Source organism: Leucoraja erinacea, chromosome 20 (genome assembly GCF_028641065.1).
Source record: "Leucoraja erinacea ecotype New England chromosome 20, Leri_hhj_1, whole genome shotgun sequence".
Lineage (NCBI taxonomy): Eukaryota > Metazoa > Chordata > Chondrichthyes > Rajiformes > Rajidae > Leucoraja > Leucoraja erinaceus.
Genome location: NC_073396.1, coordinates 20,904,047 through 20,928,669, shown reverse-complemented (window position 1 = coordinate 20,928,669; position 24,623 = coordinate 20,904,047). Strand labels below are relative to the sequence as shown.

At 43.7% G+C, this 24,623-nt stretch overlaps 1 protein-coding gene across 1 annotated transcript in view; it reads left to right on the top strand.

Annotated features, from left to right (window-relative positions):
- The window catches only part of usp42 (ubiquitin specific peptidase 42), a 67,912-nt gene that overhangs the window by 2,296 nt on the left and 40,993 nt on the right, over positions 1-24,623 (top strand). The window contains exons 2-3 of the mRNA XM_055651580.1: positions 16,689-16,953; positions 22,124-22,333. Of these exons, the coding sequence (XP_055507555.1) occupies positions 16,698-16,953; positions 22,124-22,333 (466 nt within the window). The 5' untranslated portion in view covers positions 16,689-16,697. The remainder of the gene's footprint in view (positions 1-16,688; positions 16,954-22,123; positions 22,334-24,623) is intronic.

Genomic DNA, 24,623 nt, shown 5'->3' with positions numbered 1-24,623 from the left:
TTCTTTTGTGATTGCCTTTGCCCGAAAATTCGGAAATATTATGGGGCAGAATTTCAGGAGTAAGATTCAGTCCTATTAATGCCAATCACGATCACAATTGGAAGTGAAATGTTGTTTGTTCTAAATTAATAAATGCTGTGAGACAATTTGTTTATAACATTAAATCTTTTCAGTAATGTTATGGCTTAACATATCAACATAGAAAGTATGTGCAGGAGTAGGTCATTCGGCCCTTCGAGCCAGCACCGCCATTCAATATGATCATGGCTGATCATCCAGAATCAGTACCCTGTTCCTGCTATTTCCCATACCCCTTGATTCCGTTAGCCCTAAGAGCTCTGTCTAACTCTTTTGAATACATCCAGTGAATTGGCCTCCACTTTCACAATTCTGGGTGAAAAAGTATTTCCTTATTTCAATCCTAAATGGTCTACCCCTTATTCTTAAACTGTGACCCTTGGTTCTGGACTCCCAACATGGGGAACATTTTTCCTGCATATAGCCTGTCCAATCCTTTAAGATTTGTATATGTTTCTATACGATCCCCTTTATCTTTCTAAATTCCAGTGAATATAAGCCCAGTCAATCCATTCATCGTATGTCAATCCTGCCATCATAGGAATTAACCTGGGGAACCTAAGCTGGAGGAATAGCAAGAATGTCCTTCCTCAATAGCAAGAATGTCCTTCCTCAAACTAGGAGACCAAAACTGCACACAATACTCCAGGTGCAGCCTCACCAGGGCCTTGTACAACTGCAGTAGAACCTCCTTGCTCCTATACTCGGTTCCTCTTGCAATAAAGGCCACATGACATTTGTTTTCTTCATTGCCTGCTGTACCTGCATGCTTACTTTCAATGACTGATGTACAAGGACACCTAGATCCAATTGCACCTCCCCTTTTCCTAATCTGACACCATTCAGATAATAATCTGCCACCTTGTTCTGTCACCAAAGTGGATAACCTCACATTATATTTTTGTACAATTTTAAGTTGACTTTTTATGCACATTTTATGGGGGGGGAGTGAGATGGCAGCACTGTGGAGTACTTGGTAGAGGAGCAGCTTCACAACATCAGAGACCTGGGATTGATCCCGACTTTGAGTGTTGTCTGTGTGGAGTTTGCATGTTCTCACTGTGACCGTGTAGGTTTCCTACGGGTTCTTCGGTTAATTGGCCTCTGTAAACTGTTCCTAGTATGCAGGGAGTAGATGTGAAAATGGGATAACAGAACTAGTGTGAACGGATGTTTGATGATTGGTGTGGGCCAAAGGGCATGTTTCTGCATGGTTTCTCAGCTAAAATAGGCCTTTTGGCCCAATTTGCCCATGCCAACCAAGATGCCCCATCTCGCTAGTCCCACCTGCCTGCATTTGGCCCATATCCCTCTAAATCTCTCCTATCCATGTACCTGTCCAAATGTCTTTAAAATGTCATTATAGTAGCAAATGCTTTGAGAGTTCTGGATAGAATACAAATGCCATCATGCAAGTCTTCATGCCGATTAGTACCAAAGAATGGCTGTAATCTTTTTTTTAAATTGCAGCCACATTGAATAAGTATTAGTCATACAGCACAGAAATAGACCCAACTTGTCCATGCCAAATAAGATGCCCCATCTACACTAGCCCCACCTGCATGTATTTGGCCCGTATCCCCCAAAATCTTTCCTATTCATGTTCCTGTCCAAATGTCTTTTAAATGTTGTTATAGTGCCTGTGTCAACTACCTCCTCTGGCATCTCGTTCCATATACCCACCACCCTTTGTGAAAATGTTTTAAATCTAACCACTCTCACCATAAACCTATATCCTCTGGTTCTTGATTTCCCCAATGCTGGGTAAAATACTCTACCCTATCTATTTCCTGCATTATCTTATACACCTCTATAAGACTGCCCCTCATCCTCCTGTGCCCCAAGGAATAAAATCCTAGCCTGCCCAACCTCTCCCTATAGCACAGCCCCTAAATTCCAGACACCCTCGTAAATCTTCTCTGTACTCTTTTCGTTTCACTGCACATCTTGTATGTGTATGTGACAAATAAAGTTGACTTGACAAAGTTGACTTGACTTAACTTTTCAGATTAACAGCATCCTTTCTAAAGAAGAGTGATCCAAACTGACACAATACTCCTAATGCAACCTCCACAATGTCATGTACACCTGAAGTGATTAAATTCAAACATTTAAAATGACTACAAAGTTATTAAATTGCTGAACAAAATGTTTCGCTCATTGCTGTTGTCGCTCAGTTCAGTTTATAGTCTTTCAGTGATCTGGTTCATTCTTGGTTGTTGTCCGGCATAGTTTAGCAAATTCTATACACAGATTTAGGGCAATATTTCGTAATTTAATCCCATTCCAGCCTGGGAGGCCCACATTCCTGTGAGTGATTTTTAAGTGGCAGAGAGATTTGTCCCTCAGACATGTGCTACAGGTTAGAAGTTATGCTAGTTTTCCACTCTTGTTCTTGCCTTGCAAGTGCATTCATTTGAAGTACCTTGTTAAATAATTTTGTGTTTCATGCTTCACGCTAGCAGGTTTAGCAAAAAGCATTTAAAATGAGAATTGTATAAAGTGCACTTTACTTGGTTAATAATGTTTAGAATGTAGAAACAAAGAACTGCAGATGCTGGTGTACACAAAAGGATATAAAGTGCTGGAGTAACTGGGTCAGGCAACATCTCTGGAGAACATGGACAGGTGACATTTCAGATCAAACGATCCAACCTGAAATGTCATCTAAACATGTTCTCCAGAGATGCTGCTAGACCTGCTGAGTTACTCCAGCATTTTGTATCCTTTTAAGTTTAGAGCAATGATGTCCAAGAGAGTTGAGAGTGTTTTATTGTCATATGTTCCAGATAGAACAATGAAATTCTTACTTGCAGCAGCACAGCAGAATATGTAAACATAGTACACGGTAAACAATATAATAAATGAGAAAAAAGTCCAGTGTGTGTATATACATGCATACGTACACATAACAAACAAACAATAAAAGTGCAATAATAACAATAACAGTCTATGTAGATCAGAGCTTATTTGAGGTTGTAGTGTTTAATAGCAAAGTGGCTGCAGGGAAGACGTTGTTCCCGAACCTGGAAGTTACAGTTTTCAGGTTCCTGAGCCTTCTTCCCGATGGCAGGGGTGAAATGAGTATGTAGCCAGGGTGGTGTGGGTCTCTGATGCTGGCTACCTTTTTGAGGCATGTTGGTCATGAGTCACATGTGACTAATTAGGAATCTGGATGTAAGTAACTACATTTCTGATGTAGAATGGATGTATTGAGACTGTGATATTCAGTTTGTGGATGTGAACTTTGGTAAAATAATGAAGGAAAATAATATGTGTAATTTTTTACTATTCTGCTTTCTTGACTGGCTGTCCAACAAAATTTATCCTTTGTGAGGTTATGTAGTATCCTCAGCCAGTGACATTGAAATGACACAACTCCAATAATATTTGTGGTTTTCGTTTTATGAACAACATTAATTTAGAGGGTACATTTTCCTAATCACCAATCAGTGTATCTTTTAAAATGTCAGGTTTCCAAAGGTAGACTTGCATTTGTCTGATGGAATTTATTGTGATGTATGGCTGTGAAGAAGTTTGCTGTAAAATTAAATATTTTGCTGTATTTACATTGTCATTTAAATTATTTAAATAGCATTTTCGTGTTCTGCTGAGCGTCAAAACCTGATTTGCAGTCACGTGCTGTGGAACAAAAACATTGGCTATGTTGAGGTTTAACATGAACATTTTTTTTGTACAGTGTAATGAGTAGATCTGTGGATGATTATTAATGTTGTTGCTAGAGGTGATTTTTTGAAATGTACATTTTAAGTAAATATGCTACATGTATTCGTGCCTCAAATAATTTTGGAATGTAACTGTTATTTACAATATAGAGAATACGCCTACTATCAACCTCAAGAATTTTCCATTCATTACTTGTTTGCTCATCATTTGGAAGCTGTTAAAGAGCATCACTTTCCAGTATTCTTCAATCAATATCGGTGTTTTTAATCATCGCTTCCAATAGCATACTCTGAAACATCAAAGGGATGGAGGGTGTCGGCAGGCGGAGAGATGGTGGGAAAAACAGGAGCACACCGGGACAAGTTGAATCAGTTATTGAATGACAATCTTATTGAATGACAATACTAGTTCAAGGGAACAATTGAGGTTACTCATGCTGACACAGGAGTAAGCTCCACCGCTCGCTGTCCTATTGTCCATCACGCTGACTTGCTCCGCCCTATGATCTTTGCTCTTTAAAGACACAGACACAGTGAATGCCATGCAGTGTCACCCGTGCAGCAAGTGAGGCCATGTCCTGCTCCCGGCGGCAGTCGGAATTTAAGGATTTGCGGGAAGCGGGTGACATGAGTGAGGCCGGTGAGCGGCAGGAGAGGGGTGTTCAGACGGAGAGCACTGCCAGAGGTGAGCGGGATGGCAGGAGGTGCTGAGGTGGCGGCCGGTTACGCTGTCCGGACCGGGCGGCCGCTCTCAGCCACCCAGCTACTACCCGCCCCAGCCACAATGCGGTGGCTCCGCGCCCGAAGCGCCGCGGCAGCGGTGAGTGAGTGAGTTGCTGGCATGATATCCGATCCCCTCCTTCTCAACGCTCCTGCCCAACTCCCCACACGCTGTGCAAGGAACTCTCCCTCCCCCCCTCCCCCCAGCAGCGCTGTAATTTTACAGCCGCTTCCAACTTTACAGCTGCGTCCCATCAACTGCCAGCAATGAGGGATAGATTTGGCAATCCCTCAGTGCAGCAACATCGTTCTTGATGGCAGTGCAGTCACTCAGACCTGGCAGGCTGGCAGCTGAGAAATACTGCCCAAAACAGGTGACATGTACTGAGAGAGAAGGGGGAGAGGGTGGACTGAATGACATGCACAGACTCACTTACACTCACACACACACACGCGCAGACTCGCGCGCAGACACAAACACGGGCGCAGACACACGCACATTCACGCACGCACAGACTCACACACACAGACTCATTCTCACACACACACACACACACACACGCACACACATACACAGACTCACACTCAAACACACTCATCCAATACTAAAATGCCAAGTAACTTCAGAACGTGTTGAATATACAGTGTGTAAAACGAATGTTTAAAGCCTCCTGTAGAGGCTGCTGCTGCTGAAGCAAAAACGTGCTTTAAATAACATCCAACAAACACACTCACCATAGACAAAGCAGTCAGCTCTCTTGAATTATTCAACGGCGCCTGCACTCGGTGCCATCTTGACGTCATCCTCTCGCTTCTTGCCACAAACCGGAAATGACACGCTCAGCGCCAGCGTGCCGCTACCCGGAAATGACGTAATCGGCGCCATCTTGCAACTAAGCGAAAATCACAGAATGAGCGGCAATTTTGAAATTAAACACAAAAATGTTTATTCACGCTTTATCCATCCGAAAACTGCAAGCCCTTTAAAAGCCAAGCCAATTGGACAAAAACACTTTGCAAGCCAACAAAACACATTTGCTGAAAGCCCTTTAAAAAGCCAACCTAATTGGGCAAACACTTTGCAAACAGCAAACACATTTACTGAAAACCACATCCCGGGGACTCACCGTGGAGTAGACGTGCGTTTAGTGTTATTCGCAGCTCAGAGAGCCATGAGCCACGACACTTCTACGTTTTATAGTCCCTCCCCCTGCAGCCAGCAGGGGCAGCAGAGAGAATGGCAAATTCTTTTAAAACATTAATATCTCTCTGATTTTTCATCGATGGGGAAAAATCCTCTGGTCCAATCTGGCAGGGGGGAGGGAGAGGGGGGCTCTGAGCGAGGTGGCCAAAAATGACGCTTGTAAGTGGCGGCGTTCTCTCGGAAATCACATCGCAGTGAGTCAAAAGCGGACAAGATTTTACTTTTAATAATATAGATAACATTTTGAAATACAAACTAAAAACCTGATCATCTTTGGGGAGGAAATCTGCTGACTTGCCTGACCCAGGCCATCTTCTTCTGGACCCATTGATGTGGTTGACTGGTCATAGAATCACACAGCATGGAAACAGGCCTTTTGTCCCAATTTGTCCATACCGGCCAAGACATCTCCATCTATGCTAGTCCCACCTGCCCACATTTTCCCTATATCCCTCTAAAACTTTCCCATCCATGTACCTGCCCAAATGTCTTTTGGTCAGTTCGGAAACATGTAGGGAAGGACTGCAACTGCTGTCCTTGCCGGCGATATTCACACCCGGTGACCAAACAAATAAAAATTACAATAGAAAAGTTTACCACAATAGGTTAAGCGATTTGCTTTTGACAACTTGTTACAAGCCATTATACACTTGAATTGTCGTCTTTATTTCCAGTTCCGGATGTTGCAAAGGTGCTGACATGTTTCAGCTGCATGTTAAGCAGTGCACCATTGCTTACAGTAATTGCTCACTTCATCCACTTTACTCAGCGGGTCTTGCTGAAGAATGCAAGGAAGTAGCCTATGGCTATCAAAATTCATTATGGTTACCTTTTAAAGTATTTGATCTGGTTGGATTGATTTATTTTAACTATGTATTTTGTGGTAAATATTTTGTTCTATCAAAGTCATTAATGCTCAGAAATGAAATGGTCTTCTACTTTATCTGATACAGTCCGCTTACAGTACACCCTAGGTCACTGTACTTGCTTAGAATGTCCCTTAGTTGTAACAGTCACTGGACTTCAGTTGACCTAGTTTGTTAGATTCCAAACAGCCAGTTCCATATTACAGGGAGTTGTGAAGATGGCACCTACCTGTTAGAGTGAGATTTTTCAAGCACATTATCTCTGGTTGATAAAGAACCTTTCTTCCTGGTAGTAAGAGCTATATTTAAACCTAAATTGTATGAGAATTATGTCGTCTTTTAGGTTATACCAACAAGGTTATTGACATTTGCCTACATGGAGTGCATGAAAAGATATTCATTGAACTGCAATAAGACAAATAAAATAGGAATTTAATAGCTTTGTTTCCATGGTTTTTTGAGGAAAGCCAGAGAAAACACTTTTCTTTCAGTTCTTGCATTTTTTTTTTTTTTATTCTCTTGCACCATGGCAATCTGTCGATTGATTGTTTGCTCAATTCAATCTCACCTTAAACACCACTTATTCTTCCCTCAACTGTTTCCCCCATTCCCCAGACTTCAGTGCATCCTTTGAACTAAGCTTGTCTTCTCCATATGATACGATATAACTTTATTTATCTCAGGAGGAAAATTGATCTGCCAACAGTCATAAAACACAAAATACATGAAATTAAAGTGAAGAGTGAAAAGGAGTGGGGATGTGCAAATATTGGGGAGGGGTGGCAGGTTGTCAGTCTCCATTTACCCCATGACAGAAGTGGGAGGATTTGGACAGTTTGATATGGTTTTCAAACTGCTCCACACATCCCTCATGGTATTCTGCTGATATTTCAGCTCCAGATTCTTCCTGTAGTCGTCCTTTTGCCCTGTCTCAGCCTCACCTTCACGTCTTCCATGACTTGCACAACCACACTTCTTGTTACTGCAGGTAATTAAAGGTATAAATTCCAACCTATACTTCCTGTTCCCTTATCCAGGCCTTTGGAAATATAGTATAGTTCACTTCAATAAACAGTGGACCTTTAGACATCATTAGCAATAGGGGAAAAGGTGTATTTAAAAAAAAATCATAAATTGTTTAAAACTGCATTTTGATAATTGTAACTTTTTGCAATTTAAATTATTAAAATGAACAATTAAAGTATTTGGATTCACTTGGTGTGCTGGTTGGCTGATCTGCCCTGGGGCTGATTAACTGACAAAATTCACACCTTTCCAATTTAAAAAGTACTTCTGTCTGTAACCACAAATATGCATTCACTTATACCCAGACTTGTATTAGAAATCCCCAATAATCAAAATTGCGGTTTAAATTTAAAGACTCTTTAAGTTTGCAGTTTGCTCTTTCAAAGCCATGTCCCACGGTACGAGTTCATTCTAAGAGCTCTCCCGAGTTAAAAAAAAAATCAAACTCGTGGTAAGCACGGAGAATGAACGTAGCGGTACGTCGGAGCTCAGGGACGTCTCTTAGCGCTAACGGCAGGTACTCGGGAAGACTCGCTAATGGCAGGTACGCATGGGAAGACTCGTGAAGATTTTTCAACATGTTAAAAATTGTCCACGAGAGTCCCGAGTACCGACGAGTGGCCATTACCGTAAATCTCCGAGTTTGAATCAGGGCAAGCTCAGGAGAACTCTTGGAATGAACTCATACCGTGGGACAGGGCTTTTACCCAGGCAGAGGGACTGGCCTCTGCCTAATGATCCCCTGTTGATCCTCAGTTTCAATAATTTAGTTTATTTAGTCTCCAAATAATAGTTTATTGATGGAAATTATTGTCTTTTCCTCGGTGGTTTTCCCACGTCCCCATTACATTAAAACACGCCCCCCAGTGTGTCCTTTAAACAAAGTTTCCCCAAGACCCGCACAACCGCAGTTCAGTTAAGGAAAGTAATGAAAGATACAAACTCCAGCCTTTATTTCTTCTCTCTTTCTGTGAGCTCACAGCACCGTGCAAGATCAGATGACCCATCAGTGTCTTGGTATATTATTGTCACAAGTATCAAGATACAGGGAGAAACATTGAGTGCTGTCCAGACAAATATGCTATACCAGAGTGCAATCACACCATACATAAATATAACAGGTAGTGCAAACTGAAATGGGGACAAAATTTAAAGGAGATGTGTGGTGCTAGATTTTTTTACACAGAGCATGGTATGTGCCTGAAATATGCTGCTGGGATTGGTAAATAAGGCAGATATGATAGTGGCATTTAGGAGACTTTTGGATAGGCATGTCGATATGCATGGAATGGAGGGATATGGATTATGTGAAAGCAGATAAGACTTAGTCTTGTCATTATGTTTAGCACAGACATTGTGGGCCGTAGGGCCTGTTCTTGTGGTGCACTGTTTGATGTTCTATGAAACAGAATGCAATGATACAACTATGGAGAAATTGAAGATTTAAAAAATGGAAGGGCTGCCAAGAGATTGAGAATACATCCTTAGTTTGTGAGGGGCCGTTCAATGGACTTATGATAGCGATGAATAAGCCGTTCTTGAATCTGGTTGTATGTAGTTTCAAGTTTTATTATATTCTGCCTGATGGGAATGGTGAGAAGAAGGAATGCTCAGGATGTGAGTCGCCGTTGATTATATTGGCTGCTTTCCTGAGGCAGCATGGTCTAGATGGAGCCTATGTGAGGGAGGCTGGTTTGTGTGATGGACTGAACCGAGTCCACAACTCTGGTATTTCTTGCGATCACTGGCAGAGCAGTTGCCAAATCAAATTATGATGCTTTCAGATGGGATGCATTTTACAGTGCATCTTCAGAAATAGGTTAGAGTCATTGGAGACCTGCAGAATTTCCTTAAACCTCCAAGGAAGTAGAGGCAATAATGTGCTTTCTTGGCTGTCGCGTCAATTTGGTTAGACCAGGGTAAATTGGTGTTTTTTTGCTCAGAAACGTGAAGCTCTTGACCATTTCCACTTCAGCATCATTGATGCAGACTGCGGCACTCCACCCCGCCTCCTGAAACCCATGACTAGCTCCTTTGATTTGCTGACGTTGAGGGCGAGGTTGTTATCTTGACACTGTATTACTAAGTTTTATATCCACTTGCACTCAGTCTTGGCACTGTTCGAGATATGGCCCACTGCAGTGGTGTTATCTGCAAACTGGGAATGGAGTTAGAACAGAATTTGGCCATACAATCGTGTGCAAAGGGAGTATATAAGAGACTGAGAATGCAGCCTTATAATTACTGTGGAGGGTGTTATATTACCCATCCTTGCTGATTATGGGTCATAATTTGAGGATCCGGTTGCAGAGAGGGATGCTGCCCTACATCCACGAGTTTGGAGATGATTTTGTTGGAAGTATGGCATTAAAGGTGGAGCTATTGTCAATAAATAGAAGTCTGACGTGGGTGTCCTTGTTACCCAGACCTTCCAAGGATGTGTGCAGGGCCAGGGGAATGGTGTCTGCAGGGAACCTGTTGTGAAGGTAGGTAAATTATATGGGATCGAGGCTTCTGGGACGCTGGGGTTAGTGCGCGCCATGACTAGCCTCTCAAGGTACTCCACGATGGTGGATGTCAGAGTCACTGAACAGTCGTCATTAATGCTTGTTACATTGATTTCCTTAGCATAGCAATGATGGTTGTCTTAAAGCAGACAGAAACCTCAGAATGGATCGTGAAACTTCCTCTAATGGTCAGCTGACCAGTGAATATTTGCCTTCATAAGTAATTCATAGTGTGAAGATCTTTGGGATTTCAGCCAGATTGTGCAACATTGCGTGTAAGTCAGATATTACTTCAGTGGAGCTAGTTCATGGGCAGAACTCCATTTGTTGCTGAGCCTTTACCTTCCCTTTACTGACTGCAATTAATATGTGAAGATATAGGATGGTTCGTTGGCAGACCGAATGGGCTGCTGGCTGCAACAAGCATTTATGGCCAGCTGTAGTTTGGACTGTGTAAAATTGTACCAAAATGTATTGACTGTTGCATATGGACTCAGTGGGCTGCTTCCATGCACAGGGTAGTTAATCGGGGATAGACACAAAGTACTGGAACAACTCAGCGGGTCAGGCAGCACCTCTGGAGTAAAGGAACAGGTCGGAACTTTTCTTCAGACTCAAAGACTTAATCAGGGATTGTCTTTATGTATGGCAATAATCGAGCTGATCTATGTGCAAAAATGCATTTCACTGTACCTTTGGTACACATAACATTCAAAGATCCATTAAACCATTGTTCTTGTATTTATGCAACTACAAACCATTGCATCAGGAATTATCTTCAAGTACGCCTGCCATCCTGGCCATTCTGATTTCTCGCTCCTGCTTTCTGGGGAAGATTCAGGAGCTTGAAAGCACTGACATCCAGACAAGAACAACTTCTTCCCCACCGCTATTAGATTCCTGAACTAATTGCCTCTTTCACACCCGCTCCTGAAGGAATTACTAGTTACTCTTACTCTTAACTTCCCATTTGGTTATTGTACATAATTTGTTTTCAAGAATTGCACTACAATCTTGAGCCATTATATTGTTTTGCACTTTATATTGTGTTTGTGTTTACAATATGTATGCTATTTACTCTGCTAGCTTCATGTGTACAAGGAATTTCATTGCAACCTGGTGTGTATGATAGACTAATCTGAATCTGGTTATGGAGGAATGTTAGTGATCTTTGTTTCATCCCTTTGATTGATAAAAACGAACCCACTCACTTTTCCTAAAACTATTTTGCACATTTTGATTTCTATTCTGGCGCTACCGATGTGTCCCTGGATTTTTTAAATTGGTTTGTTTAAGCAATAGCCAGAAATGGAGGAAGGCATTACTTGTATTTGGCAGAAAAATATTAGGAACTTTCTTTACATTATTCTTCACACAAAGGTAAATGTGTGCTAACATTTTAATTCGTGCTCTTTCCAGTATTTTTACATCTCATTCTTCCATTTGTGCTGCCTTGTACAGTGAATGTAAAACATTCCTTTCCATTTTCTGTGTAGGCAGCTGTTACAAATATGCTTTTGTGCAATTTTCTACTCATATCAATATTGTAAAAGCTAGATTAAGTATTGAGTTTTTTTATTAGCATGCTTTTATGACTTGCCTACAGATTTTGTTGCGTTCAGATTGTAAGACCTGTCAGCTTTGGGGAGGTCTTCCCTGCAACTCTGCTGCATGCTTGCTGATGTCACTCTCCTGTGACCTTGTGCTAACTCCCAGGGTACGTCAAAGGAGAAGTGAATCTGGAAACAGTGGAGCTCTTCAAACATAAATAGCACACACTGATAAACGATAGTACTACAAATCATCTTCCAGCAACCCTGATTGCTTCGCTCTATCTTATGGTTTTTAACAAGTAGTACTAGGAGGGAATTTGCCATATATGAACGGCATCATCACAGGCATGGAACTGTGGACATTGGGAACCTCTCCATTGGAGAGAACAGCCAGTGCTAACATGACAACAATATCATCAACCATGTTGATACCCTTTGGATATCCCAGAAGTTGTGTAACTCTCTGACTCTGAAGAAAAGTTATTGTTCAATACTTTAGTTCAGTAAAGTGTATGGATTACTGTGTATGTACCTCGGATGCACTTACTAAATTTGGAGATTTTTAACAGATTTTAACTTTGATCACTGACCCTGTTGAGGGATGGAAGATAGACCCACTCACCGTTCATAAATTTTTATATTTAAAACGGTATATTTTATATGTTGGTGTTTAAGAGGTTTTTAGATTGGCGCATGGATATTGCATGGAATGGAGGAGTATGGACCATGTGCAAACAGATGAGATTAGTTTATCATGACATCATGTTCAGCACACCCGTTAAGGGCTGAAGGGCATCTTCCTGTCCTGTTTTGTTCTCTGTTCTATATATCATTTTCCATTCTAGCCCACCATGTTGGTTCCCTGGGTTGTTTTATTTAGTGTGTGTGCAATTAAGATGTGGCCAGAAATAGAAGACATTTTTTGTTTGATATCTCAGTATGAAGAAGGGTCCCAAACCCTAAACATCATCTATCCATTTTCTCCAGAGATACTGCCTGACTCGCTGAGTTACTCCAGCACCTTCTGGCTACTTTGGTTGAAACCAGCATCTGCAGTTCCTTTTTATTATATTTCTTGTTTCTTGTATTTGGCAGAAAATTATTAGGAAACTTCCATTTCTGTACCCTACATTATTTTTTGTACAAAGGTATTTGACCATGACAGTAATTGGAATGGATTCAGAACTCTTGGACAACCATGTAAAGGAAAAAAAAATGTTTAAATAGATATGGGTGGAAGGGGAAAGAGTGAGAAAAGAAAAAAATGTGGGATATGGGACCTTGAGATGAGTGTACGGCAGAGGGGAAACGAGCAAGTTGACTAGGTTGGTGGGAGATAGTGGAGAGATCTATGCATACCCGGGGGCAGGAGAAAGAGAAGGGGGCGGAGGGGTTGCTACTTGAAATTTGAGAAATCAATCTTCATTCCATTGGGGTACATTGCTATCCATGCAGAAAGTGAGGTGCTGTTCTTCAATTAATCTCAAGATGAGCTGATGAAGTTTCCCCCTCAACTGAGGCATTAGTAATCAAAAGTATGAGTGTAAACGAAGATGGTTATATTCAGACCTTTAACATTTTATGAGGAAAATATAATGACTAAATAGGGCACTGCTTCAGTTCATCCACCAAAAGCTTTATTCATGCCTGTTACTACCACTACTTGACTAATTGAAAGGCCTCATTCTGTTTGAAGATCATGCAAAGCTCTATCTCTGTACTAACTCGGGCCAAGTTTCATATACCCACCTCCCCTGAGCAATATGCCTTGCTTTACCAACCAATTCCCCCGTCTACTGATACTCTCCTCCTCTGTTTGACTCCTCCCATTTCCTCCAAATACAAGGCTTAGCTATGGGCACGTGCATGGGCCCTCGCTATGCCCGCCTCTTTGTCGGGTACGTCGAAAAATCCTTCTTCGAGGCGTACCGTGGCCCTATCCCTGAACTCTACCTCCGCTACATCGACGACTGCATTGGTGCTATCTCCTGCACCCACACACAACTCACTGACTTCATCCATTTCACCACTAACTTCCATCCGGTACTCAAATATACCTGGACCATTTCCGACATTTCCCTACCATTTCTTGACCTCACTATATCCATCGCAGGTGATAGACTACTGACCGACATCCACTATAAACCCACTGACTCCCATGGCTATCTGGACTACACCTCTTCCCACCCTGCTTCCTGTAAGGACTCCATCCCCTACTCCTAATTCCTCCGTCTACGCCGCATCTGCACCCAGGATGAGGTGTTCCACACCAGGGCATCGCCGCATCGGAGATGTCCTCTTTCTTCAGGGAACGGGGGTTCCCATCTTCCACTATAGATGAGGCTCTCATCTGGGTCTCTTCTATACCCCGTGATCTGCTCTCACTCCCCATCCCCCCCACTCGTAACAAGGGCAGAGTCCCCATTGTCCTCACCTTCCACCCTACCAGCCGTCACATACAACAAATAATCCTCTGACATTTTCCCCACTTCCAACCTGATCCCATCACTTGCCACTTCTTCCCATCTCCTCCCCTGTCTGCTTTCTGCAGATACCGCTCCCTCCGTAACTCCCTGGTCAATTCGTCCCTTCCCACCCGAACCACCCCCACTCTGGACACTTTCCCTTGCAACCGCAGGTAATGCTACACTTGTCGCTTTACCTCCCCCCTTGACTCCATTCAAGGACCCAAGCAGTCTTTTCAGGTGCGACAGAGTTCACCTGCACCTCCTCCAACCTTATCTTTTGCATACGCTGCTCTAGATGTCAGCTGCTCTACATCGGCGAGATCAAGCGTAGGCTTGGCGATCGCTTCGCCCAACACCTCAACACCTCCACTGTACTAACCAACATGATCTCCCAGTGGCCATGTACTGATCCCCTCATCCTGTACTGGTCCCCGCCATTCATCCTGCACTGAACCCCCCATTCATCCTGCACTGAACCCCCCATTCATGCTGTACTGATCCCCTAATTCACCCTGTAGGGATACCGATTCATCCTGCACAGACCCTCCGATCCACACTGTACTTGAACCCACCTCCCCCCCCCCCCCCCCCCATTCATCCTGTACTGAATTCCCCCCATTCATCCTGTATTGAATTCCCCCCATTCATCCTGTACTGAATTCCCTACATTCATCCTGTACCCCATTCCCCATTCATCCTGCGCTGATCCCCCCCCCCCCCCCCCCCCATCCTGTACTGATCCTGCTATTCAAGAAGAATGGGGGGAACAGCCTGAAGAAGGGTCTCGACCCAAAACGTTCCCTATTTCCTTCACTCCATAGATGCTGCCTCACCGGCTGAGTTTCTCCAGCATTTTTGTCTACCCCCATTCATTCTGTACTGACCACCCATTCATCCTGTACTGATCCCCTGTGCTCTCCCCTCACACCCCAACCATACATACTAATTCACCTGCCTCAATCCATCCATTCCGGACTGATTGCCTTCTCAACCCCCCCCCCCCCCCCCCCCCCCCCCCCCCCATCCCCCCTGCCATCTATCCACCCGCGCTGATTCACCCCCCCCCCCCCCCCCCCCCCCCCCCCGACCCTATTGTGGTGGAAATGTCTTCAGAGCGAACATTGACTATGTTTGATAAAGGAATGCAATCAAATGTGTTTGTCGGGGGGGGGGGGGGGGGAGGGGGGGCGTGTGTGGGCTTGTGGAGGGGAAGGATGTGTCGGGGGTGGGGGGAGGGATGTGTGGGCGGGAGGGGGTGAGCTCTGAGAAAAGACGGGGGAAGAGCCATTGGGGAGAGGGTTATATCACGGGGGGTGGGGGAGGAGCCAACCAAGAGGACCAGAGGGGTAGTGGCTGGAATTGACTGCGCAATGGGGACTCGCAGCGGGCGCTGGTCATTCTCCTCTGCCGGGATCAGAGTCTCCGCTTTCCATTTGCCGACATCTCCGACTCCGGGCTGGGCTGTGTCTCCCACGCTGGGCTGGGGCAGGTCTGAGCTGCTTCGGGTCCCTCCAAACGTCCAGCTGGAAACCTCCGCCGGCCATTCTCAGCTCCAGTAAAGACACGATGGTGCAGGAAGGGGTGGACCGTCCCGGGGAGTGACGGGAAGAAACGATCTGTGGCGCAGCGCTGGAAGACAGGTGAAGAGATTGATCTGCGCATGCGCGGTTTTTAAGATTTTTAATCCTCGCTGGTTTTTACGACATTCAACCGATCGGAACGAATCTTGTTGCACTTGCAGCACAGGTGAACGGTGAGTGAACTGGCGAAAAATCGTAGCGCTCTCCCGGACCACCAAACTGAAAGATAACAATATCAGAGTTTTAGTTATGTATAGATGTTCCCCAGGAGCTCTGGTTTCCTCCCACATTCCAAAGTTGTATAGGTTTGTAGATTAATTGACTTTGTAACTTCATAAATTGTCCCTAGTGTGTAGGATAGTGCTAGTGCATGGGGTGATCATTGGTCAGTGCTGACTCGATGGGCCGAATTACCTGTTTTCACACTATATCTAAATATTTAGCTGATGTGCTCAATTGTCACTGTGGCACAGAATCAATTTGTTTTGATAATACTTCTACAAACCACCTTAATCCTTGCATTAATACTTTCATTAAACTATAATGCATGAATAGAAAGTTGAGCAGTGGGTGAGGAGTAAGTACTCTTATTAAATTTTGCCCTTGACACCTATTTAATGCAACATTCATACAGAGAGGGAAACATTTTAAAGAATGTGTGGTTGTTAGAATTATTATGGATTAGGGGTCTTTAGTGTAAATAGTTAAGATTCTTTAGCCAAAGGGTGGCGAGTCTGTGAAATGCATTGCAACAGATGGCAGTGTTTACAATCATTGGGTGTTTTTACAGTGGAAATTGATTAGTAAGGGCATCAAAGGGTATGGGGAGAAGGCAGGAGAATGGGGTTAAATGGGAAAATAGATCAGCCATGGTTGAATGATGGAGGAGACTCGATGGGCTGACTGGCCTTATTCTGCTCCTATGTCTTATGATCTCATGATCTAATAGTTAAAGGTGACCTTGTGAATAACAGTCTTTCTTTGCACCGTATTCTTTCAGAAATGAATAATGACCATAGTTGATAAAGTGACTGAGGCCTCGAACACAGCAGCTTGCAAGAACCAGATCTGCAGCTCTGTGGCACCTTTCTCTGGAATCGCCAAAGAGAAGAATATGGAGCCAGGAACAGCAAGTTGGGGTGCAACATCTCCTATTACTGAGGTACCCAAGAACAAAATCTTAGGACCTATGCCTGGAGCTGCTTTATACACCAATGCAATGTCTCTACAAGAGAAATCAAAGCAACCAGTGCAAAAAGATCAAAGTAAGTTTTCAATGACATTTCCTTGTATAAAGTAATGTGAAACTTACAGTTCCATATGTTTTTCTTCCTTTATACTGAAACCATTTGCCCCCCCCAGATGAGATTAAGTAGCTTTTATTTCTTTTTTGATGCATGCTTTAATTTGAACAACAAGGTCATTTTTTTCTCTCTCTATAGGGTGATTTCACTAAAGGTCACTGGAGCATAGATCCGCACCCACGTGACCAAAATTCTCAAGTGGAGGACACTCGAGGGTTCGGTACATGTTAGTGGATGGGAAAAGACGCATTTTCCCACCCATTAAAAACATAGAAAACGGCGAGGTTGTGAGCTGCAATTTACTGTGCCAGTCGGGGTGACCGTGAGGCACAGCTACCTAGATTTACAGGAAAAAAAAAAGATAGCAAGTAAGGTAAATCAAGAGGGAACTGGAGGTTCCAATCCGGCGGAAGTGAACAGCCGACATTTGCCGTGGATATTTAAAGGTCCAAAATATCGGGAATTATCGCGTTTGCTCGCTGAATTTATCAAAAGTAAGGCATTATTAACTTACTTTTGATAAATTCAGCGAGCAAACGCGATAATTCCCAATATTTTGGACCTGTAAATATCCACGACAAATGTCGGCTGTTCATTTCCGCCGGATTGGCACCTTCAGTTCCCTCTTGAATTTACCTTACTTGCTATCTTTTTTTTTTTCCTGTAAATCTAGGTAGCTGTGCCTCACGGTCACCCCGACTGGCACAGTAAATTGCAGCTCACAACTTCGCCGTTTTCTATGTTTTTAACGGGTGGGAAAATGCGTTTTTCCCATCCACTAACATGTACCGAACCCTCGAGTGTCCTCCACTTGAGAATTTTGGTCACGTGGGTGCGGATCTACGCTCCAGTGACCTTTAGTGAAATCACCCTATAGCCATCCAGGTTAGTGTTCTATAAAAATACATGGTACTGGAGTAACTCAACAGGGCTGGCAGCATCCCTGGAAAACATGGATAGGTGATGTGATGTTCCCATCCCATAATGACACCAATCCATGTTCTCCAGGGAAGCTGCTTGACCCACTTTGTGCCTTTTTCTGTAAACAATCATCTTTAGTTTCTAGTGTCTCCACCTTTGTGTTCTTCTGGTTAAAATCATTTAAGTCTTTTTAATTCAGCACTTGAATTTCCAGAATTGCCGTTCTTCATTATTACACTTTCCCGGTGACAAAACCTAAATGCTGTGCTGCAAACCTTCTCATCAATTTGTTAACCATGGTGGTGGTACATGATTTATATGCTGTTTCTTCTGTAAAGCACTGTCAGATGGACGTTGATGTTCTGCTAATCGCTTACAGTTGGAACTGATTAATCGCAGTAATTTGCTCGAAATCCTGAATGTAGGATGTGGGGATGTAAGAGAGAAAATATTGTTGAATACCAAAGAAGTACTGGAAGAGAAGTTAATGGAAGAGAAGTTGATGGGTTATGTGTTCCTATCGCTGGCCAGTTTTAGTATTTACTATAAGTGGGACCCGTTGGGTCCCAGTCACACGAGAGGCCTAGTCCCCCAACGCAATCCATTCCCCAGCGCAATATTCCACCACTCACCCATCGCCCCTAATTGTGCAGACGCGACTCATTTCCCCTCATCCCCGAGCACTCCCTCCTCCTCTTCATGTGTGGGAGGGGAGGGGAGGAGGGAAGTGCTATGTGTGGCGGTGGGGTGGGAGGAGAGGAGGGGTGTGTGTGGATGGGAAGGTGTAGGAAGAGGGGGAGAGGGTGGTGAGGAGGAGGGGGGGATGTACGGGAAGGGGAGGTTGTGTGTGTAGGTGGGGGTGTGTGGGCAGAGGGGCTTGTAGGGGGAGGGGTATGTGGGCAGGGGGTTATATGGGGGAGGAGTGTGGGCAGGGGGTTATGTGGGGTAGAGGGGTGTGGGCGGGGGAGAGGGGTATGTGGGTGGGGGGGGGAGTTGTGGGGCAGAGGGGTATGTGGGCGGGGGGAGTGAGCTTGGAGAAAACACGGGGGAGAGGGGGGCATCACGGGGAGGAGGGGAGGAGCCAGCGAGGAGGACCAGAGGGGTAGTGGCTAGAATTGGCGGTGCGATGGGGACTCATAGTGGGTGCTGGTCGCTGGTCATTCTCTTCCGCCGAGATCATAGTCTCCATTCTCCATTTGGGAACTATCGGTGACATCTCCGACTCCGGGCTGGGCTAGGTCTCCTACTCTGGGCCGGGCTGGGTCTCCCATGGGGGGGGGGGGGTTGTGGGGGTAGAGTTGGGGGGGAGTGTGGGGGAGGGGGGTTGTGGGGGCTCACGGGCTCCAGACTCATTCAGCGGCTACCGTCCCCAGCGCCTGTCTCGCTCACAGCCCCTGCCCGCGAACACAGCCAACCTCGCGCACGGAACACAGCCCACATGCCGCTCCTTCAGCTTTATTATCGGGGCCAGTGATTGACAGTGGGTGCCGGAAGAAGCGTCGCTGTTCCGGCCAATAACAGACCAATAACTTTTGTAATATATTGCCGATCGGAACAAAACTTGATGCGCTTGGAGCAGAGGAGAACGGTGAGTAAGGTGGCAATATAGGGTATCGTTTTTGTGCAAATTTAAAAACAGCTCAAACCGGAAGAGGGTAAGATGAGCGTTTTATTAATAGTATAGAAGATATAGATAAAGACAGATAGAAGATAGATAAAATAGTACCCTATTTTAGTATGCATTCACAATGGAATCAGTTAAGTAACTTTTTCTTGCCACTCCCTATAGAAGAACATACATTTGCATTACATTTCCAGGAGAGGGGCAGGTAATTCCTCTGAGGTAGTTCAGGTTGATGTTTATAATCCACCAATTTCCTCCCCATAACCATTTCAAATGGTCTTTGTATTCCTTCCCGTCTTGTGTAGACATGGTTTAACTTGCTCATCGGTTGTCTTGCCACTTCACAACCAATTATTCCTGAAATCTAGTCATTTTATATAGATGGATGTAAGTGTCGATTGCATACTGTGAAGTCTCAACAGTCGGTGAAGTGATTGACTTGTAGGCTTGTGTGTAGTGTGCAAAAGCTTAAATTCCTATCTTCAAATTGCACCATGGGATCGCTGGCATATATTTGAACATCCACAGGAGCTCAGCTAAATGTTGCATTTAAAAGCTGACATCTCCTTAGTGCACTAATGCGCTAAGTTGTCAGTCAAGATTATGATCAAATTAAGTTGGTCTTTTAACCTTCTACCTTGTGCAGCGGTTGTACTGATAAGCAGGTCCTTGGATAGCTCAAAAAGTTCCAGCTGTCAAACACTTAATGACCTCTGAAATCTTCCTGGATTATTTTCCTGTGTGTTATTCTATATATGGACTTGCTAAACTGCAGTAAGTAAGAATTTCATTCTCCACTGTCGGTACACATATGTTAAACACCCTTGACTTTTGTGCATGTTTCCAATTTCTCTTTTTTGTATGTTTGCTTGTAAAATATTTGCTTGATCTGCATCTTTCTTGAAAAAGAATATTTTTGATTGTCCATATTGATTTGCTTTCAGTGTCTGACAATTTGAAGCAGCATGCAAAGCATATAACTTATTCTTATGGATTGTTAAATTTCATGTCCTTAGCAGCTTATACTGTTTTGCTTAAATTAATGACATTTCAAAATGTTGCAATAAATCCACAGCTATTTTAAATGATAAATAAAACTTATTTTCCTTCAGAAAATGTGACAAATGAAACTACTTGGGAATGTGTGTGGGTATTGAAAGTAGAAATGGTGGATGTTTATGCTGAATCCTTTTTCAAATATTTGGTGAATGCTGCCCCTGCCTGAGGGGAAGTTGCTAAATAATATTTATTTGTGGTTACTAGTTAGTATTTGTGATGTATGACCTACAGTGATTTGTGGACGAGGCAGCATCGAGCTGCTGCAGGTATTGCTGCTGTCCCCAGTCCATAAATGGGATTTTTATACTGACCTCTGCTGCTGCCTATATGGAATTTGCAAATTATTTCTGTGACCACATGGATTTACCCCAATGCTCCACTTTCCTCCCATGTTCATTCGATATGTTGGTTTTGTTCAATTACCACTGTAAATTGCCCCTAGTGTGGGTGAGTGCTTAAATTTGACATGAGCTCAAGTTGCTGAAAACCCAGATACTGCTCGGTTGTGCAAAGCATATATTTGGTTAACATGCAATTCCACCATGATGTTTTGGTGGTACAGCAGAAGAGCTGCTGCCTCGCAGAGCCTGTGACCTGATTCAATCCTGGTCCTGGTGCTATCTGTGTTGAGTTTGCCCGATCTCCCTGTGACCACTTGGATTTCCTCTGGGTGTTCTGGTTTCTTCCCACATCCCAAAGATGTGCAGGTTTGTAGGTTGATTGGCATCTTAAATTGCCCCTAGTGTGCCGGGAGTAGATGAGAAAGTGGGATAGCAGTACAAGTGCGAATGGGTGATTGAAGGTCAACGTGGACTCATTTGGGCAAAGGGCCTGTTTTCACGCTGCATCTTTAAACTAAGCTAAATATGACATGCAGATCTCAAGAATCAACATACATTTTGGTCTTTTAATTTATTCTAAAGAACTGTGTATAAAACAGATGATGCAGATTCCTGCTTTTTTGTTCAATGTACTATGTTTTGGCAGCAGTAATTGCCAATCAATTGGAAGTTGGGTGGGGATTTAACACAGCAAGCCGTATATTGTACACTCAACCTCACTCAGAGCACTGAGTGGTACAGCTGGTAGACCTGCTATATCATTGCCAGAGACCTGGGTTCGATGCTGATTTTGGCTGCTGTCTGTGTGGAATTTGCACGTTCTTCCTGTGACCGTGCAGGTTTCCTCTGGGTGCTCCAGATTTCTCCCACATTCCAGAGATGTACAGGTTTGTAGGTTAATTGGCCTCTGTAAAATTGCCCCCAAGGAGTAGGGTGTGAACACTCCCGTATAGCAAAGTGATCTCAGCACAAAGAGTAAAGTATAAGCTATGGGCGTAAAGTCAGATTCATTCACTTGCCACAATGTGGTCAACAAACTTGATCTATCTTGACCAATTATTCTCGCCTAGAACATTGTTATTATAAGTATCCTTTAATGAAAGTAATTTGCCCAATATATAATGTTTATTTAATGCTGAGGAATCTGAAATGCGATCTCTGTTTATTTTTACCATTTTTATTTCAGATGTGCTGGGCAGTGGCGATGGGATAGCACCCCCACAGAAAGTATTGTTTCCAGCAGAGAAGATTTTGTTGAAATGGCAGCAAATCCATAAAATTGGAGCTGGCCTCCAAAACCTGGGCAACACCTGTTTCCTAAATTCTGCTCTGCAGTGCTTGACCTACACGCCGCCACTTGCAAACTACATGCTGTCCCGAGAACATTCCAGAACATGTATGTAGATAGCAACTTTCTCGCCTCCAGTTCTTCATCCCCCCCCGATTCCCTACTTTCCGTCTGAAGAAACAACTCCTATCCCTTTTCCCCAGAGATGTTGTCTGACCCGTTGAGTTGCTCCAGTACTTTGTGTGTCTCTCTGTAGCAATTTTCTAATCTGTTTCCAGATATTTTTTCTCTCTTTCCCACCCCCCCCCCCCCCTCCCCTGCCCTCTTGAGGATATGCATTGAGTTACCCGTCAGGTTTTAAGTAACTTCTTGCAGGAAGAAGCTAGTTGAAAATTGTAGGAAACCAGAACTTGGACCGTTACAACTGAAAGCGCAGCCACCAGCAGTGGAACAATTTAATATGGGATTGAGAGATCAGATTTGGAAGTGTGCAAATATTCCTGAGGTTACGCCACAATGATAGAGAAGGATTTAAAATAAGTATGCAGTTTTTCCAAATTGACTTTTTGCCCAGTGGGATCGATGTGATTCCAACAAACAGTACAAGAATAGTCCTGTCGTCCTACAATTAAGTGAATGCTGGATAATGCTGGAATAACTCAACGGCCAGGCAGCATCTCTGGAGTAAAAGGATGGGTGATATTTTGGGTCGGAACCCTGCGTCAGGTCTCAGGGGCTCCAACCTGATCCCTTTTCTCCAGAGATGCTGCCTGACCCGCTGAGTTACTCCAACACTTTGTGTCTATCTTCAGTATAAACCAGTATCTGCAGTTGCTTCCACATGACGTGTGAATGGAAATCAGGACACTGTACAGCTTTGGGGCTCATTAAGTTGACAGTGTTGAACAGCTGGAAAGAGTGCAGGGAAGATTTGAGGATGTTGCCAGAAGTGGTGGGCCTGAGCTAGAGGGAGAGGTTGGATAGGCTAGGACTCTATTCCTTGGAGCACAAGAGGTTGTGGGGTGATCTTGTAGAGGTGTATAAAATCATAAGTGGAATAGATAGGGTGAATGCACAGTCTTTTACCCAGGGAAGGGGAATCAAAAACCAGAGAACGTATGTTTAAGGTGAGAGGGACAAGATTTAATTAGAACTTGAGGAGCAATTTTTTTTCACTGAGCGGGTGGTGGAATGAGCTGCCAGAGGAAGTAGTTGAGGCAGATGCTAACAGTGCATTCAAAAGACACTTGGAGACGTACATGGATAGGAAAGGTTTAGAGCAGTGGTTCTTATCCTTTTTGGCATACATATGCGAACAAAATTCTGTATGTGGTATGTACCTTTGTTAGGTTCCTAAAAATGAGCTCAACAAATGGATAATAGACAAAAATGCTGGAGAAACTCGGCGGGTGAGGCAGCATGCATGGAGCGAAGGAAACAGGCGACCTTTCGGGTCGAGACCCTTCTTCAACAAATGTATATGTCGTTTATGACCCCTTCATGTCCCCTGGTAAAACCCCAAGACCCTCCTTGGGGGTCCCGACCCCCAGGTTAAGAACCACTGGTTTAGAGGGAAATGGGCCAAACGTGGGCAAATGAAATTAGCATAGATGGGGCATCTTGATCAGCATGGAAGACTTGGGCCGAAGGACCTGTTTTTATGCTGTATGACATTGACTCTGTCTAAGAATGTTAACCAGAAGTGCATTATCAAAGGCAGGGATGATTTTTGTTTATTTTAAAAGTTGATGAACCAACCCTCATGGTTATGAGTTGCCACACGTGCCTTAAGCTAACTGCCCAGAGTGTTAGCCTATTGCCAAAGGCATTTTAAACATGAAGTTAAAACAACTTGACATCAGCACTACTTTGACTGCACATGCCCTATTGTTAAAAGGGTAGTTTAAATGGAATTCCTGGAGTGCTTGAGGTTATTTTTGGTCTTTGAAGACCCTTTAAGGTGCATCTCCTGCAGCCTTGCATTGAACGTGTCCTAACATTCTTGAAAGTGAGATATTTCCAACACCAACATTTATTTTCAATATATCTATGTTAGAGTATTTTTAATGTGAATGATGTTATTGCAAACAGAATATAGTGGTGCTTTATATTAATATTTCAAATGTTTTTATGTTCGAAGGTTAGATGATGTGAAAACAAGATTAGGAGAAACTAAGAACAGCTGAGAACATAAAAGGAAAAGTAAAGGGATCTGTGATGGAAATTTTGGTTTTAGATGGTTAGGGTCAGACGAGGAGAGATTTGAGTGAGATCAGAGTCAAAAGGGTGGAGAGTGATTTGGAAAGCAGCTGGAGGGGGTTGTAACGACAGTGTGTTGCTTGGAGATTTTAAAATGAAACGTTGGTAGACGAAGGAGTGGTGCCATGGCGAGCGCGAG